Source organism: Narcine bancroftii, chromosome 10 (assembly GCF_036971445.1).
Source record: "Narcine bancroftii isolate sNarBan1 chromosome 10, sNarBan1.hap1, whole genome shotgun sequence".
In the NCBI taxonomy this organism is placed as follows: domain Eukaryota; kingdom Metazoa; phylum Chordata; class Chondrichthyes; order Torpediniformes; family Narcinidae; genus Narcine; species Narcine bancroftii.
In genome coordinates this window covers 70,301,378-70,320,342 of record NC_091478.1, presented here as the reverse complement: position 1 = coordinate 70,320,342, position 18,965 = coordinate 70,301,378, and the positions used below count along the sequence as shown (strand labels likewise).

At 38.1% G+C, this 18,965-nt stretch overlaps 1 protein-coding gene across 5 annotated transcripts in view; it reads right to left on the bottom strand.

The window, feature by feature from the left end:
• Window positions 1-4,437: 4,437 nt before the first annotated feature.
• wwp2 (WW domain containing E3 ubiquitin protein ligase 2) overlaps window positions 4,438-18,965 on the bottom strand; it is a 185,902-nt gene continuing 171,374 nt past the window's right edge. For all 5 annotated transcript variants that reach the window (XM_069901300.1, XM_069901298.1, XM_069901299.1 and 2 more), the window contains 4 exons: window positions 15,633-15,737; window positions 12,886-12,982; window positions 11,913-11,985; window positions 4,438-8,319 (listed from right to left, as the gene is read on the bottom strand). In XM_069901300.1, the coding sequence (XP_069757401.1) occupies window positions 8,220-8,319; window positions 11,913-11,985; window positions 12,886-12,982; window positions 15,633-15,737 (375 nt within the window). In that variant the 3' untranslated portion in view covers window positions 4,438-8,219. The remainder of the gene's footprint in view (window positions 8,320-11,912; window positions 11,986-12,885; window positions 12,983-15,632; window positions 15,738-18,965) is intronic.

The following is an 18,965-nucleotide window of genomic DNA, read 5'->3' as shown; positions in this document are numbered from 1 at the left end:
AAGTTTTATGGTGATTAAATGCTTTGAGAGGCTGGTCATGGCCAAAATTAACACGTACCTAAGCCAAGGTCTGGACCCACTGCAGTTCACCTATTGTCTCAATTGCTCCACATCTGATGCAATATCTCTGGCTCTCCACTTAGCTCTGGATCACCTTGAAAACAGCGATTCATACATACAGCTGCTCTTCATTGACTATAGCTCAGCGTTCAACATCGTTATTCCTTAAGTGCTGGTCAAGGAGCTACAAACTCTAGGCCTCTGTACCCACCTCTACAACTGGATCCTTAACTTTCTCATTGAAAGACCACTGTCATTATGAATTAGAAACAATGTAGCATCCTCATTGATTAACACAGGCATACCCCAAAGATGCGTGCTCATTATATATCCATGACTGTGTGGCCAGGCATAATTCCAATGCCATCTACAAGTTTGCCGATGAGACCGCAGTTGTTGGCAGAATCACAAATGGCAATGAAGAAGCGTACAGGAGGGAGATAGATTGGCTCGTCGAAGGGGTAGTGACAACAACCTTGCGCTCAACATCAACAAAACCTAGATAATTGTGGATTTCAAAAAGCAGGGAACACGACCCATTCCTCATTGAGGGCTCAGTAGTGGGGAGGGTCAAGAGCTTCAAAATCCTGGATGTCAACATCTCTGAGGATCTGTCCTGAAGCCTCCATGTTGATGCAATCGCAAAGATGGCTCGCCAGCGGCTATACTTTGTGAGATGTCTGAGGAGATTTGGTATGTCACTGAACACTCTCAAACTTCTACAGGTGTACCATGGAGAGCATTCTGTCTCATTGCATCACTGTCTGGTATGGAGGAGTCAGCTCTCAGGACAATAAATTCCAGACTTCACTCCATCGAGGACATCTATGAGGCGGTCTTAAAAAAGCAGCCTCTATCCTCAAAGTCCCCATGTCCTCTTCACTCTGCTACCTCCAGGAAATAGATACAGGAGCCTAAAGACGAGCACTCAGCGACACAAGGGCAGTTTCTTCCCCGCTGTCATCAGATTCCTGAATAATCAATGAACCACAGATACTGCCTTACTTTTCATGCACTAATATTTTAATTTTTTTATAGTGATTGTAAGATGGTTTATAATATGGTTTATAATGAAGCTGCTGCTAAGCACCATATTTCATGATTCTGATCTTTTACATGTAAAAATGTACTTTTTAATGAATCTTTACAGGAACATTGAAAAGAATTATTGATCAGATTTCAAAAATAGAAAGGTTTTAACTTTGAAACTCTACCCACATCAGTATTTGGTAATCAGAAATAATATATCGGTTTGGTTGCAATAAAGAAGGTTCGACTAACCTTAGCCTTTTATTATCTCCATGATTCACTTGCCCTCTTCATCTGCTTCATATTAGTTCAGTCTAGGTAAGAATTTACTCTGGAACTACACTGTCATGGTTGTGGAACATGACGTGTATTTGCAATCGAGAACTCAACCCTTTAGCGTGATTCTCAGGACACTACACAGAAGCCTACTGTATTTTTTTGCATGGCTACCAGCCAACCATAATAAACCCATTTTAAACTCAAAGGACAGGAAAAAAAATGTGATAAGAGTCAGTCAAAATAAACCAACCATTATAAAATGTGAAATATTTGAAACTGTGAACATGTGAATTGTCAGTGAAATTATCTTATTTATGTTTTATTTGGAGGGATCAGCAACATCTTATTCTCAGGAATATGCCAGAAATGTGGAACCACCAAAGGGACTCGATTATACAACTGGGTTGGACCTGGAAATGATGCAATACAAACTGGTGCAATATAAGAAAATGAAAGAAACTAACCTCTTCATGGCAAGACTGAACTTTTCCAATGAATGCAAAGGAATGACAGGAATAATTTTGTTAAATTAAGATCAACAATTGTTCTACAATAAAATTGATTGCAATTTTAAAGACTGTGGAGACTCAAAAAATGTAAAAAATTTTTCAACTGTCACAGAAATTTAAACTTGAAATAAGTAAAAATGTTGTCACTAAATTAAAAGCATTGGCTTTTCAGTCCAACTTCTACACCTTCACCCAGCCTCTCCTCACTTCATCTCATCACCATTCTTGTCCTGTGCTGATGAAGCTTCCTTTTATTTCCATCTAGGCAATTTGCCTCCAATAGTTCATGCAATTGAAAGGTTGCACATTCTTTTTGGGCAACAGTTGGCTCCTGAGTTTTTTCTGATTTTTAATTTGGTCTCAGATTCCTGAATAAGGATAGATTTTCTGTCTACTTTGGCAAACTCCTTCACCCCTCTTTTTAAAAAGTACCTTATAAGTTACCCAGAACACTTCTTCATTGATATTCATTTCTTTTTGATAAATCAGTTGGTCCTGCTGCCATAATTTCAAATATATTTGCACAATCCAATAATAGGAAAACATTACATGGGGCAAAAAAACCATAGATGTTGACCATGTGCTGATGGAGCGGGTTTGACAATGAAGAAATGAACGTATACCTCTGCTTTGTCATGAAACAAACAATCTCCTGTCCAGTGCCACTGTCACTTCCCTCCCCCATCCCTGTCCAGAGACCCTTCTAGTTGGAGAGTAGCTTTGTTTTGCACCAATCTGAAATCAGTGCAATTACTATTATTCTCTATTATCCAAAAAATTTCAAATTCCAAAGAGTCTCTGGTCCAAGGGTTTCAGATAAAAGATTCTGTACCTGTATCATCATTTCAATAGAGATGCAAACAGTGCAAAATAGTTCGGGGGTGGTAAAACAAAACATTTATAAAAGTTTTATACAAAACCTCTGCCTTTCATCTCTCTTGCTCTGAAAGGGGCTCCAGAGAAATAGGGTAGTTTATTTACATGGTAATTAGCCTGTTAAACTGCATTGCAATTTCTAATTATTGTGAATCCCCTCCATACATATACCAATCCCGAGATTGTATATTTCTCCTATCCTGATGGCAAGTCAGCTATGCACTACTTTATGAAAGGCCTTGTTAAAACCTAAGAATATTAGATCATACATTTGTCCCCATCTAGATTATATCATTTACTAAAGAATTTAATATGTATGTCAAGTTTCTGAACCAAAATTCTGCAATCTGTAACCTCAGGGAGTTGCAGACTCCAGGCAGCAGTGGGCCAGCACAGGCACCTGAAATGGGGAGAACCGTCCACTCTTTGAGAAGGAGAAACAGAAGAGAGAACCCAACAAGGAAGGTGATCACAGTAGCGGACCAGCAAGGGGCTCAGCAGCTGAGGGATTCTCCGGTTGTGGCAACGCAATCAGGGGGGATCCACACGGGTTGCAGGAGACTGGTATGGGATCTGCAATTCAAGAGGGGGCTGAGGGTAAGAAGGGCTCCTGAAGGACCTTGGGAACTGAAGGCTTTCTGATTGTGTCAGAGGTTGGGATCTGGAGCTCACTTTGCCAATGGATCGAACTGGAGTCTTTGTGGCTGCAGAGACTTTGGGAGCCCTGGAGGAGAATCCATGGATACTCAGTGGCTCTGAGAGAACTCTGTTTTGCTTCTCTTTCTCTTATACTGTAAGGGGTGCCAGTGACACTGAGGATGACTCTTTTCCTTTCAGCAGGCAGAAGGCAATTTCATGTAATATTACTTGTTCTATGCCATTACATGACAATAAAGGAATCTTGAACTATTATTGCAATTTTGGTACGAGACATTTTCATACTTCATCTTTCATTAAAAACATAATTCCCTTACCCTTTCAGGCTCAATCCTGAACTTGTTCCATCTACTTTTTAATATAAGACATCACTTTAGTTCCCCATCAGTCATCAAGAACTTTTTCTAGCCTTTTTGAACAATTACATAAGGGAACGAAAAACACATTAGGACATGAATTCTTTGATTGAAATTACCAAAGAAAAATCTTGAGTCTTCTAAGACAGTTGAGATTGAGGATGCTTTACTTAATCTTTGATTGTGTGGGATCTGGATGTATAATGGGGCCAATACAAGACCCACAGATTCTGTCACAGATGGGGCAGTAGGGGGCTAATGGTGTGGACAGGTGGGTAGTTTGTGAGGTGGCTATTTCCTTCTAATGATCCTTCCAAGGCATTTGGACAAATTGGTGAACATCACATTCCTGACAAAGAGCTCAGGCCCAAAGCGAAGATAATCTTTTACTTCTGATGGCCATGACCTGCTGAGTTTTTCCAGCATTTTTGTGTGCCTTGACTAAAACAAGCAAATTTTGATCAACTAAGTCTTAAATGAGTGAAGATGATCTGGAAAAAACTATTCAGAGTAAGAGCAGAAGTGGGAATTATATTCAAAAGAGTAACCAGTATGATTACCACTGAATGTCGTGACATTTTACATGGATACAATATTTTTTTTAGAAATGTATCATCTGGATGCAATGTGAAAAGTCTTCAGTTTTATTACACAAAACAGAAATTCTTCCTCAAAAATTGATTTTACTTTGCAATATTCCAAATCAGCAATCATCCATATATTTTTTTTAAAGTTTCAATTATTTATCAATGATCAATTCATTTTGACACAAAAATAATCAACATTATAACTGATGCTTAAAATTCAAACAATTTGCAACACCAATTGAAAAGCCAGAAATATTGTATGAACATTATAACAGAAATCATTGTCTCCTGAAAGTCAGTAATTAACTAATGTACAATCTGAGCATAAGGTCTCTTGCACCACACTGCATTCTTTATAGCCAAAAAAAGCACATAACATTAATCACTTTTTTGGAACATTCATCAACAATTACATTCATTTAAAACTTATGATCTTTGCTATAGTTCAGGGAAAAGAAATATACACTTTTTCTTTTTACACAATAGGTTCTCTATTTTCAAAAAAAAATAGTCATTTACAAGAGATTTTGGGTTGTTTTGATTATACAATGGGTTTATTTAAAATATTGAATATTTCTTTACTAATATGTGCCAAGATAGTAATCTAGCAGAGCCAAAAGGTAAAATGAAGCCAGTATTTTCTTGGGTAATATTTAAAATATATTCATGTAACACACTAAGTCTGGAAAAATTACAAATAAAGTTTACTAAGTTTTAACTTTTGATGCCATAGCCATTGCACTAAATACGTAGTTAAAAATGAAGACTAAACAGTGAGAGTTTTAATAATATGATTCTAGTCTTAAATTGATCTCAATAACTTCATTTTGTTCCAGTATTTACTGCTTCCAATAAACTAAAAGCCACAAATTTAAAATCTTATTGCATAATAAGCAGTTGGATGATAAATCTTATTACATTAACCTTCCACTCTAACCTAAGTATCACACTATTACTGAAAAGTGATAAATCAATTCAACTAGTTAGTTGCACTTGAAGAGAAAATAAAATGCCTGTCGAGTTCTGCACGCTGGTGCAGAAAATTTTAAAACAAATAAAAAATTTAAAAGGCAACAATGCAGTATAAAAGTTTAAGTATGCCATCAAACAAAGATTGTGCCACAAATATAACATTTTCTGCTGGACCTCATGATTCACCTTTGAGCATCAACGCAAACTACAAACCTGCAATTTCAGGATTGTCTAACAGTTACACACACTTAATTTAACAAAATATTTACAACCTGACTAAAAGCTTTGGGGGGGGGGGGGGGAATCACAATTACCATTATTGTTTTATGCTCATTTTGAAGTCAATGAACTCAATAAAAATATTATTGCAATGATATTTTACCTACTTAAAGAGATACACACTATGGAGTCCAGCTTGTGATCCCCAATCCATGGACTGTGCTGGCTCCCAGTAGACCCAACTGAGTCTCCTCTGAAGAGGAAAGGCCAGGCCAAAAAAAAACCACATTGGTCCTCCAGGTTATGCAATAGTCAACAATCAGTGGTAAAAGCTCAAAGAAAACCATTTGCAATGAAGACTGACATGGACTTCAAGAAAAATACACCAACTTTTTTGGTTAAAAATGGATTATGTTCAAAATAGAAAAGTTGCCACTGATCGCAGCAAAGATGAAGTGTTACCAACAGTAGATGCCTCATTCAGGAAGATTAACAACAGCTGTGTTCTTGATGGGATGATGGATGGATACACCTCAAAGGTGATGCCATCCTTTAGAAGAGGAGAATGGAGCGACCCTGCTAAAGTGGAAGCCCACAAAAACAAATTTATGAGATCTAGATTAGAAAATAAGCACAGCAAAATTATCCTGATTCACTGTGTGATCTGAAAATTTACCGTGATAAAGAAACAAGTGACAAATTCTACATCATATCATAGGCAGATTGAATAAGAGCACCATGCTTCACCTAACACGAACTGCCTTGATAGGTGAAGGGAATGGAAACAAAGAAAAGTTAACAGGAGTATGTGGGTGTGCAGAGATGAATTAAAATGGAGCCACTGCACAAGAGACGTACAACGGCAGGATTTCAGCAAACTAAAGAAATTTTTCATTCCACAGTCAAAGAACAGGTTTCAGCTCTTGAAAGCCATGTTGAAGAGATGAGGAGCAAAACAAAATGTCAATAGTCTATAAATAATGATAATGCCTGGTCAGATGACAAGCAGGAGTGAGATGGAACCACACAAACCTTGAGGTCACAGATTCCAGATGTAAAATCCCAGAAGATGAAAGTCAAATTCTTTAAGCTCTACAGCAAGGCACATTGGCAGATCAAAGACCAGGTAGGAATGGACCAAAAACATGGCATTGATTGCCTACACTGTATATAGCTACTGGTATCAAACAAGAAACCATCTATAATACAAGTAGCAAATAGCAAAAGTTAACAAACACACCATTCTGCAATAAACAAGACCACCTCATGATACTGCATTCTTTAAAAAAAATGAGAAAGCTCATTAGAGCTGTTCAAAATAAATCTCAAGTTAACAGCCCCTGTACCTTTATACAAACATCAGTCCAAAAAATGGGGAAAGGCGCCTGATGAGTGCATCAATTAAATTGAACATACTCAAGAAGGAAGTATTTAATGTTTGCATTAACTGGCATAATATTACGTTTTCATCCATGCCTAGGTAATGTCCCTCAAATATCAAAAGCACTTGGTAGGATTCCCAGAACAAAAAAAGGTCCAATTTTAGGAGTGTGTACAGTAGCACAGACTAGATCTTTAACTCTTAAAACATAATGGTATCCCTACGTAAATTTCAAAGATTTGAGAAAATGTTCAACAGCATTCTTGGACTAGCCTGTGGAACACTATGGGAATGGGAATGTTTTACAGCACAATTCACATCGTTAAAAGTATCTAGGCCAACTTTACATGGTGTTGCTCAGCTCTGAAGACAGAACGGTAGCATGTCTGCAATGCTCTTCAATACTGCTAACGGACAACATGGCAACCAATAGAGCGTGTGTCAAGAGACAACAGATGATACCTTCACATTCCTTGAACTTTGTAGATACCTCATTCCCTTTTCACCTACCCAACACGCATGCAAGAAAGAATCAAAAGAACTCAATACAGCAAATCAGACTAAAATTAACTGAGTAACAAATAATATGACCTTGAAAGTTGCTTCACTATCACCAGTAGGAATATAAAATTATGTTATCACTAATGCAGACATATTTGCATGTATCCACCATCAGACAGGACAGTGGAAAAAGCCAAGATATCAGAAAAAAACATCAACAGTCAGGGACACTTTCAGGAACTTAAATATGGTCTAAAGATTATCAAACCACAACACTGAGATTTATCAATATTTCTCCAGGGTGCAGAATGCTGGAAGACAGCACAAAGTCACCAGCCCCAAACAACCCTAAACCAAGGCCTGATTTTAGAAGAGTACTAGAAATGGTTGGGCCATGTGCTTGAGATGGAAGATGATTGCACACTAGACGGCAACAGATGGACACGTGAAGGCAAGTGGAAATGAAATCACCCAAGAACAACAAGGTGAGAGCAGTGGAAACTGGCTGGAAAAACCCAGGGCAAAGCTTGGGAAATCCTGAAATGCCTGCCAGAAATAGAGAGGGTGGGAAGGAAGTGTTGGAGGCCATAATTGTTTCTCAATTATGAAAGAAATGTTAATTATTCATTCAACTTATTGAAGGCTAACGGATAAAAAAATGTATATGGAGATGAATTAAAGGGACAGATGGAAGAAAAAAAAATAGGCTAGAAGTTCCTCGAGGTTGCCTGACTCCTCAATGGCCTGTGAGATTTCCTTTTTTTAATGTTCTCCTTCTGCAGCTGAGAATCCATCACTCTTGACCAAAGCCTTCCGTTTCTTCAATGGCATATAGTAACTTCTCCTTGAGTTGCTCATAACTTTTGTATGGGGGTAGATCCAGGCGATTGAAGCTGCAAAAAAAAAAGACACTCACTTTTTCCACTCATATTTCATAATCTTAATTAGCTCTGAATCATTTTAATTATTTTCTAAATAATTCCTTATTTCAAATAGGCTTTAATGCAAATCTTTCTCAATTATATGACTGAGATAGAAACAAGTACAGAATAAAAAGAGCTCATTTGTTGAAGTGTAAATAACCAACTGAGTTTGTTGAAATAAAATCTCAGTCCATGCTCAGGTACATTCCAAAATGTTTTCATCATTTCAGCTCCAATTTTACTAAATTGAATTTAACATTATTCAACTGGGGACAAGAGGAACAGGAAATGGAAAGTGATCTGTTCAATTAAAAACAGGAACAATGATTAGGAGATTTGTTTGAATATAAATTGTCAATAAAGAATTGGGGTTACAGTGATTACATCATAGCACCAGTAACTCAGTGGCTTGGAGTACTGATCTGCAGAAGCAAAATATGAAAATCTGCAGACAATGTGGTTGAAGTAAAAACACAATGCAGGAGAAACTCAGCAGGTCAACAATGTACTTTATGTAGCAAAGATAAAAAAATACTTCAGGGAAGTGAGATGAAGAACAGTTAAAATAATTAGGGGCTCAGATTATAACCGCTCAAGCCTGAAACGTTGGTTCTGTTTCCTTATCTTTGCTCTATAAAGTACACTGTTTGACCTGCTGAGTTTCTCAAGCATTGTCCTCTTACTGATCAACGGACACGAGTTAAAATCCTACCATAGCGGCTGACGAATTTAAATTCCGTGAAATAAATAAATTTGAAATAAAAGCTAGTGCCAGAAATTGTTCATGAAACAACTGGCTTTTGCAAAAAAAAATGCATCTGGTACACTAATTTGCAGAAAGGAAATCTGGCACACATGTTACCACCAGATTCACATCTATGCTTGTTTTCCTTGACTAAAGCTTCATGACTAATGCTGGGGGACAGCAGAACGACACCAGCCCAAGATGACAATTTTATGCAGCCAGGTACCTTTTTGCTCTGAACAACCTCAAAGCAAGGTCTGATTTTACAAATCATCAACAAGGGCACTGGAAATGGTTCAAGGGCAATTATGTAACAGACCCCCCCCCAAAAAAAATCTGTTTGCTAATGACATCCACGTCCCATAAACAGATAAAACAAGCGGGAAAGGAAAGATCTTCTTGACTTTGTGGGAGTTGGAGCTATGCGACTGCCCAGAGCTGAGTTTAATAACTTGAATAATTCTGGTTGCCATTGAAATTCAGAATAGTTCTGCAATTGAAGCAGCTTTATATTCTGAACACAACTCAGTCTTTGAAGTCTGTTTTTATCCCATGCAAACAGTTGTTTCTCGCAACAAAATGGTAGCAGCCAAGAAAGAAACAGAAACTGCAATACATATCCATTCAATTTACTTCAGGAAAATGAGATGAAGAACAGTTAAAATAATTAGGGGATCAGATTATAAAATGAACAGGTGGTTATTTGTGAATTTTAGTGTTGAAGTGTGTTAACATTAAAGGATTAAGCCTGTTGCTGGCATTTAACAGTGGGACTACTATAACATTAGTTCTTCTTTTGGCAATACAGTGAATACATTGTAAATTTGCAACTCCCTCCCTGGCTGGGGATGTAAGGCCTACTTTCGAGTGAAGCCAGTAAAAACATTTTGGGAAATTTGGAGAATGGTGAATATCCACAGCACCAAAACTTTCAGCTTTCGAGACACTGTAAAACTGAATATTAAACTCACCAATTATAACCATCTTGATCAAACATAGGAGTATATTATACTCACGTTTAATATTACATTTTATTAAATATTTCTTTTTAAATCATTCTCTGCATTGAATGTTGATCTTAACTCGGCCCGAGGCCTTTGAAAGTTCCTAAGCTAGAGTGGAGATCATTGCCACACAGACTTATGTTGGCTGTGTTTTCCATCATGACATCTACTTCCAACTGAAACACTCGTCTTGCATCACTTGCCTCCAGAACCAATTAATTCAATGCTTAGCTGATCAGCTTTCCCTTCTCAACTCTTCTTAAACTTCAGCTCATCCTAAATTATAGCTTTCACACTGCAACATGTCAAATTCCATTTGCTGACCTACACTGGAGCCTGTATCCTCAGTTCCTTTCCATCAGTTGTGCAATCCTCCAGATCTAAACTCTTCCTCCACCCTGACATCCTTCACCCCACCACTGCCATCTCGGTTCCATGCTCTGATGTTGCTTCCCGAGATCTCACTGCCTCTCCACTTTCTCCTTAAAACTCATCTTTGCCACTGATTTGGTTTTGAGTCAGCAGATGACTGCTTAAAATTATATTGCGCCACGATTAAAGATGTTCTAATAATGCTAAATATTATAATTTACAGCATTATTAATGCCACTGAGAAGTATTTTTAACATTGTATCTCCAATCCATTCTGAATTTTTGTTTTTGTTTTCACTGTAACAGATTGCAAATGTTGCATTCTTTAAGTGAGCTGATCTAACTTTGCCAAAAACACAATGCTGGAAAAATTCTGCAGCTGCAAGCCAAACAGTGTATTAAATGATACATAACCATGTTTCAGGCTTCATCAAGATATGAGCAAAATGTAGGCAGGCTCATCCCTTGAGGAAGGGCTCAAGCCCGAAACGTTGGTTTGACCTGCTGAGTTTCTCCACCATTTTTTTTTCCCTTCAATCATGGTGTCTGCAGGCTTTCGTGTTTTCCTCCCATCCAAGGGATAAAAGTTATTAGTGACAAAATTACATAAATATCCAAACATATATCATGGTTTAAAAACAAAATAATGTGAGGGATAAAAGTTATTAGTGACAAAATTACATAAATATCCAAACATATATCATGGTTTAAAAACAAAATAATAAAAACATTGTTTCAAAGCATGTGACTGCTTTTTAAGTTTGGACAGTATGAGCCAAGAATTTAAAAATGTGCGTGTACTTTTAAAAAATATTCATTTTTCAAGATCTGTGCATTGCCAGTGTTATTGAGTGTGAAATATGACAGTCTGCAGACACTGTGATCGTAGTAAACACACAGAGTTCTGGATAAACTCAGCAGGGCATGCTACTTCCACTGGAGGCAAAAATATGTAACAAACATTTCTGGCCAGAGCCCCTCATCAAGTTATGAGCAAAAACTCCTCAATAATGTCTCTTGAGAAGGTAGTTGAGACTCACCTTCTTGGACCTGTTACAGTCCTTCTGATGAAGTTACTCTCACCATTCTGCTTGCATGGGGAGTTTCAGGATTTATGTACAGTACAATGAAGAAAGGGCCGTATATTTCCAAGAGAGGATGGTGTGAGAGTTGGAGGACATGCAAGGTGATGGTGTTTCCATGCACTAAAACCTTCATCCTTCATGGGTTTAGAGTAGACTAGGCAAGTTTGTGTGCTATACTTTACCTTTGGACAAACTGCATTCACAGTGTAGCTGGTGGTGCACAGAAGGAATGTTTAGGTATGGTAATAATCAAGCCAACTAATAACCAAATAAACAGCAAATATTTCTGAAAGTGCATATTCACAGAACCTTTTTACTCGTGGATTATTTTTCCAATGTCTTTTCAATTTTACTTACCACGTATGACTTCTTGGAAGCCAACTATCCTTTCCAACCTTATCGATGCAGAATTTCTGTGGCCCATTACTCCCTAAAGTAAAATGCATATTGTATGAATTATACATTTCATTATCTGAATATCAGGGATCCATTTTCTCTTGATTGATTCCTACCTAAATCTTGCTGAACAGATTTTCAAGAATTTATACCTGAACATTTGAAGCCACATAAAATCTGAACTAAAAGTAGTCATGAGATCCTCAAATAAATTTGAACAATTCACTTGAAACTCAAAATATGAAATGTCTAAAGATATTTTTGTAATCTTAAATAATAAATGGAAGTGCAGGAAATTCATTTGCATGCAGAAAGTTGGTATGTGCTACCTCTTTGATCGCCATGGTGCCAGGATCTCGTCCTCAATCACATCAATGTGCTTGGGAGAGAGCTCAGTTACTTTCCAGAATGAATAAGGGAAAGTGTATGTGTGGAGGGGTTCTATTGAGAGACCAATGCTGCTTTTAAGATTGACTGGTCTGAGATGATTTATCTTGCCTTATAATTTAGAAAATAGTCATTCAGTCCTTCAAGTGCATAGTAACTCTTCCTTCCCTGTGATCTATATCCTCATACATGCCAATTAATTAAATCTCCACAATCCTTGCCAATTCTCCTACATTACCTAATTTACAGGTGCCAATTAATCCACAAACTATGGAAAAAAACTAAGGCATCGGGGACAATCTCACATGTTTAAAGGGACAGTGTACTAACTCCACACAACCATCGGACTCAGGTGGTTGGAGCATCATGAATCATATGAACAGATCTCAATGTCTTAATTTCATAAAGTGATTGAGATTAAAAGTCTGATGGTTATAATCTTAATTGAAAACAGTTGCTTTACAATTTATTAAAAACACATTTCCATAAGGCAAAACTAGAAAATCTGAAATAAAAGCTCTGTACAGGTAATATGATTTTTTTTTACCTATTAACTCAGCAAAACCTCCAACGGGCAAGCGGCATGTGCCAGTGACGAACTGCAATAGTCTGATCTGTTTCTCATTGTCCATTTCTTTGATGACCTGTTTGCAGAGATGCATGGAAACCACACATGACAATTAATTCATAGCAAGTATTTATTATTAAGAGCTCATTTATTCTGTAAGATCAGCTATCTCATCAGATGATGAATTCTGTTGAAGTCCCACTTACATAATTTTTAACTTGGTGTAATTCTAGGTAATACAGACCAACCTCAATTACAAATAAAAAAAATTGTTGAAAAACTGGGCAACATCTGTGGAAAGATAAACAGAACTAACATTTCATATCAAGATTCCTTTAATGTCACGTAATAGTATAGAACATATAATATTACACAAAATTCCCTTCAACCTGCTGAAAGGCAGAGTCACCAGTAGTGTAGCCTGGTGCCGCTGACAGTATGACAAGAGAAGCAAGAGTTCCTTCAGAGTCACTGAAAAACCCTTCATTCAAATGATTAATTGTCAATCTTTCCCCAGATGCTGCCTGACCCAGTGAGTTTTACCAGCATTTACTGTTTTTGTTTTAGATTTCCAACATCTTTTGCTCCCCCCACTCCAAGCTCAGTTTTCAATCTGTGTTGAAGTAAATGAGTTTGAATATCTGAGTTAGGAATATTGAAATTGAGATCAATGCCTTAAGTCAGGATATTATATTGAGCTATAGTTCCAAATACTGAAAAACAGCATAAGAAAAATTATTTAAATAAAAACCCAGCCTCTTTCAGTTTATAATTAATTTTCATTTTAAATGTAGTTACAAATAAATGGATTAAAAAGCAGCTATAGTTCAGAATTATGTTCTGAACTTGATGAATGTTGCATCAATTCCTGAGTCATTGCATTGCAAAATTAATCATTTTGCAAGAGGAATTGAAATTTCCCGGGGTTCTGTAAATTTGCAGTTCATGAATCATAGTTCCTGAGAAAAATGAATATGCCCTCAAGAGACTCACATCATTTTGTTTTGAAATAAAATAGAAAAAACCTTCAAGAAAATAAAAGCATTTGAGTACTCATTCTTTTTTAATAAATGCTTCATTCGGATGTCAAGGCAGATTGGCAGCATAATAAGAAAACACAAAATTCTAATCTTATCAAATTGTGCAAGATACCGTATATACTCGTGTAATTGTCAAATTCTTTGGACCATTTTTTCAGGCCAAAAAAAAAAAGGGGGTCAAATTTTATACGGCCAAACTTTTGACCTAGTGAAGAACCTGCGCCGGGAGCTCGGATGGCCGGGACCAGGTGCCAAGTCTGTGGATGGGGCATAGAGAGCTCAGATGAGAGGGTAGCCAGGGCAAGAATCTAGGGTTGGGAGCACAGATTGGCGGGCAATCAGGGCGTCAGGAGTTCAGATGGGCGGCTGGCCAGGGCAAGGGTTCGCAGTCAGGAGTTTAGATGGGCAGGTGGGTGGCATCAGGAGCAGAGATGGGCAGGCAGCCAGGGCAAGGATCTGTGGTCAGGAGTTCAGATGGTCAGGGGCTGAGGCTTCGGGAGTTCGGATGGGAGGGCAATCGGGGTGAAGATCCATGGTCGGGAGCTTGAATGGGTGGGTGGCCGAAGCAAAGGGAGCCCGGATGAATGGGCAGTTTGGGCGAGGATCCACGCCCTGGTGCTCTGATGGATGGGCAGCCGGTGCGTCAGGAGCTCGTGAGTGTGGGTGGCTGGGGCTAAAAATGGGGGCTTCGACTTTTACACGGGTCATAACAAAACACCTAGTTTTGGGGCCAAAAATGGGGGAGGGGGGAGTTGACTATTACATGGTATCGACAATTATAAAGGATATACAGTAATTAAGCAACAGCTCTGGAATTTTGATCTATCATCTCCCCTCCCTGCATTGGTATATTTATTTTTCACAATTACAGCTTTCATACAACACTGATTTATGGTGAATTTAAAAACAGTGAATGATTTCTCCATTTATCTCTCTTTCAGAATCGAGTTTGGTTTGGCTGTACTTTAACAAACACAAGCACCAAGTTTAACATTTCCCCTGTGGTCTGGGAAAATGTGCACTTGTCATTTTCAGCATTAAGCAACTACTGTACAACTGCTGCAAAAACTTGAAGCTTCATTTATCTTTGCAGCTAGTTTCTCCTAAATATAACAACTCATGAACATTCTGCTTCATGAGGGAGTAATATTTGTCCAGCTTCTTCCTTCTGGTACATCTTTATCTTTTAACTAATGTTTGAGTTGATTTTGAATTTACCAGATAGTCCCAAAATGCTCAATTCACTTATTATGCTGCTCTCCTACATTTCTGCTGTCGTCCTTGAAACAGTCTGCCTCTCTCTGAATTAAATATTGCTTCTCTCAAACCTTGCAGACTTTCTGGTATTCTTTGATTTAATTCCCACAATGTTGCATTTTAAAAGATGCACATCATGTCATGACATCAGGTCAAACTGATCAATTTCCAGGTGTGAAAAGAAGTAGCTAAGAAAAGTTAAATTTGTATGGAACATTGAGACAACATGCTTGGGAGAAGCAAATTAGTATCCTGCAAAAGTGAGCAAAATAGTTGAACAATTCCATTGTCAAAATTGTCACAAGGAGCACAGGCACAAGTAAAAGTTTGGCTCACTTGCAGTGGGAGCAGCTGCACCTACACTGACCTATTATAATAACAAAATGAATACCCAGTCCTTCTTACTGCTGAATTAGTTGCGATACTCACCTGCCAGAACCATTGGATTGGCTTGCTGTTCTTCGTGTAATGACGATAGATGGTATTCTTCTGCCAATCAGATAAGTCAATTTCTTGCATTCCACATAGCATTAACTGTAAATGAAAGATTAAATGCCATTTCTAACTAAATATGATTGTAGAATGGTTGGCCAGTGATGTGGCACATGAGATGTTATGCATTTTAATGCTTTGAGCTGTTTTCTGTGGTACTTACTTGCTTCAAAACAATTTTTTTATTCCTTTTCTACACACAGAACAATAAACTGATACAAATGAAGTTTATCAATATTTAGATTTTTTAAAAATGACTAAGCAAATTCAGGAGATGTAGCAGTGGTGATTGATACATTGATCTGGCCCCATGACACCTAAAATCACAAGTTGAGGAAATAATGGATTACAAAACAGATGGATCAGTGATTGTTTTCAAGTTGATTTCCAATGGTTAAAGATTAATACAATTTCTAAAAATAAAATCGTGGTAGAGAGTTCAACGAATTAAAACGTACCAGAATGTTATTAGAAGAGTATGAACAAATACATTGAAATTGAGTGTGTTGGGAATACAATATGAAAATAAACAAAAACATTTATTAAGGAGCAAGTGGGAAGATGGAAATGATGGGAATTAGATCCACAAATCAATAAATGACAGGGTGAAAGAAGGGATATGAGAGAGGAAAATGCCACAAAGTTAAACAAAATAATAAAGTAAGGAATGTGAAATAAAAATTAACATAGTATACAGGATATATTTGCATTACATTTTACAAAAAACACTTTGAAAATAAAGACAACGAAATCAGACAGCAAGACTTAAAAATATAATTTACGTCACATTTTCTTGTTCAACAAAAAACAATTCATGCAAATACCTCAGTGGAAGAAAAAGATAGCTATGCCTTCTTTGTGCCATTAATAGTGATAAAAGGATGCTCAGATGCGCACTGCTAGTGAGGACAGTGGGCTCGAATCTCCTATTTGCACAGGTACACATGACAAGACAAACTTTGACAACTGATTTAGCTCTAAGGTATGACAAAGGGCTCAGGCCTGAAACATTGGTTATATAATTTTGCCTCCCTATGAATGCTGCAGGACTTGCAGCAGTTCTCCAGCACTTTTCTGTATTGACCTATGAATGTTAAGTTCCTCAAAATCTCACCTAAAAAAAGGAAATTATGCATGTATTCAGTAACTTTCTCAGAGCTTGATTTGTTCACACAAATGATTCTGCTGCCTTTTTGCAGAGAATTCCAACCTAACACATCTATTCTTCGACAAAAAAATGTTGCACTGAAATATTTTAAAACTGAAGCATGTGTCTGTAAATCTGTTTATGCTGCTCAAAAATGAAGAAGCAATTGTAATCAGGCTGTTTTGAAACAAGGTTGAAAATCTAATAGTGACACTAAAGAAACAATAAATAAATCCCTTTATACAGTGCTCCCAAAATCCTTTATTTTAACACGTACACCACATAATAATTAAAGTATATGTGCAACATTCCCATGGAGAAAAAAAATGCACCAAAAAGGCAAAATACTTTTTCTATGGAATGTTGTTTCTAGGTTGTATATTTTAAACCATGGCCTTTTAAGGATATAAATTAAGATATCAATTATGATTCATGTATTTATAGTACAGGAATGCTACACTGAATTCCAAAGAATTAGCAAGCATAGAGTTTTGGCTGAACTGAATTGAGATCTAATGAAATATCATAAATAGAATCTTGATTGAAAAGTCAGTTGGTAAGTTACATTCTCGGTGAATGGAAAACCAAGAAGGTGAAAGGAGTCAATCATCACGTATATTTAAAACTAACAGTATGTTGTCATTAGCTTTCAACATCATTTGGGAAGTTCCAGTCTAATCTGAATGACCATGCAAAATGAAAGGCAAGAAAATATCATAATTACAAAGTATGCGCTATTAATTGGTCATTTTAACTGTCTTCTACCATAACAACTCCAGGTGGAGAGAAATTACACCCAGGAGAATACTTCAATCTCCATCCAATATTCTCTGAGAATAAAGCCGAGTTCAAGAGACAAAAGTCACCTAGAGTTGTCTGAAGAGGGCACGAAAAATCACTGAGGACCCTTCAGCACACAGCATCTTTCAGCTGCTCCCATTAGGAAAGAGACAGAGGAGTTACAGAGCCAGCATCTCCAAACTGAGAAACAGCTTCTTCCCATGGGCAGCGAGAATGATGAATGAGGAAAGGAAATGCTCATACTAACTATTCGAGATTCACACATTTATGAAACAATACTTATTTGTATGTATGTGTATTGTTTGTTTGTATGTGTGCTATATCTGAAAGACCTCAACAATGAAGACGCTGTTTACATCCGGTACCGCACGGATGGCAGTCTCTTCAATCTGAGGAGCCTGCAAGCTCACACCAAGACACAAGAGAAACTTGTCCGTGAACTACTCTTTGCAGACGATGCCGCTTTAGAGCCAGCTCTTCAGCGCTTGACGTCCTGTTTTGCGGAAACTGCCAAAATGTTTGGCCTGGAAGTCACCCTAAAGAAAACTGAGGTCCTCCATCAGCCAGCTCCCCACCATGACTACCAGCCCCCCCACATCTCCATCAGGCACACAAAACTCAAAACGGTCAACCAGTTTACCTATCTCGGCTGCACCATTTCATCAGATGCAAGGATCGACAACGAGATAGACAACAGACTCGCCAAGGCAAATAGCACCTTTGGAAGACTACACAAAAGAGTCTGGAAAAACAACCAACTGAAAAACCTCACAAAGATAAACGTATACAGAGCCGTTGTCATACCCACTCCTGTTCGGCTCCGAATCATGGGTCCTCTACCGGCATCACCTACGGCTCCTAGAACGCTTCCACCAGCGTTGTCTCCGCTCCATCCTCAACATTCATTGGAGCGCTTTCATCCCTAACGTCGAAGTACTCGAGATGGCAGAGGCCGACAGCATCGAGTCCACGCTGCTGAAGATCCAGCTGCGCTGGGTGGGTCACGTCTCCAGAATGGAGGACCATCGCCTTCCCAAGATCGTTATATGGCGAGCTCTCCACTGGCCACCGTGACAGAGGTGCACCTAAGAAAAGGTACAAGGACTGCCTAAAGAAATCTCTTGGTGCCTGCCACATTGACCACCGCCAGTGGGCTGATATCGCCTCAAACCGTGCATCTTGGCGCCTCACAGTTTGGCGGGCAGCAACCTCCTTTGAAGAAGACCGCAGAGCCCACCTCACTGACAAAAGGCAAAGGAGGAAAAACCCAATACCCAACCCCAACCAACCAATTTTCCCCTGCAACCGCTGCAACCGTGTCT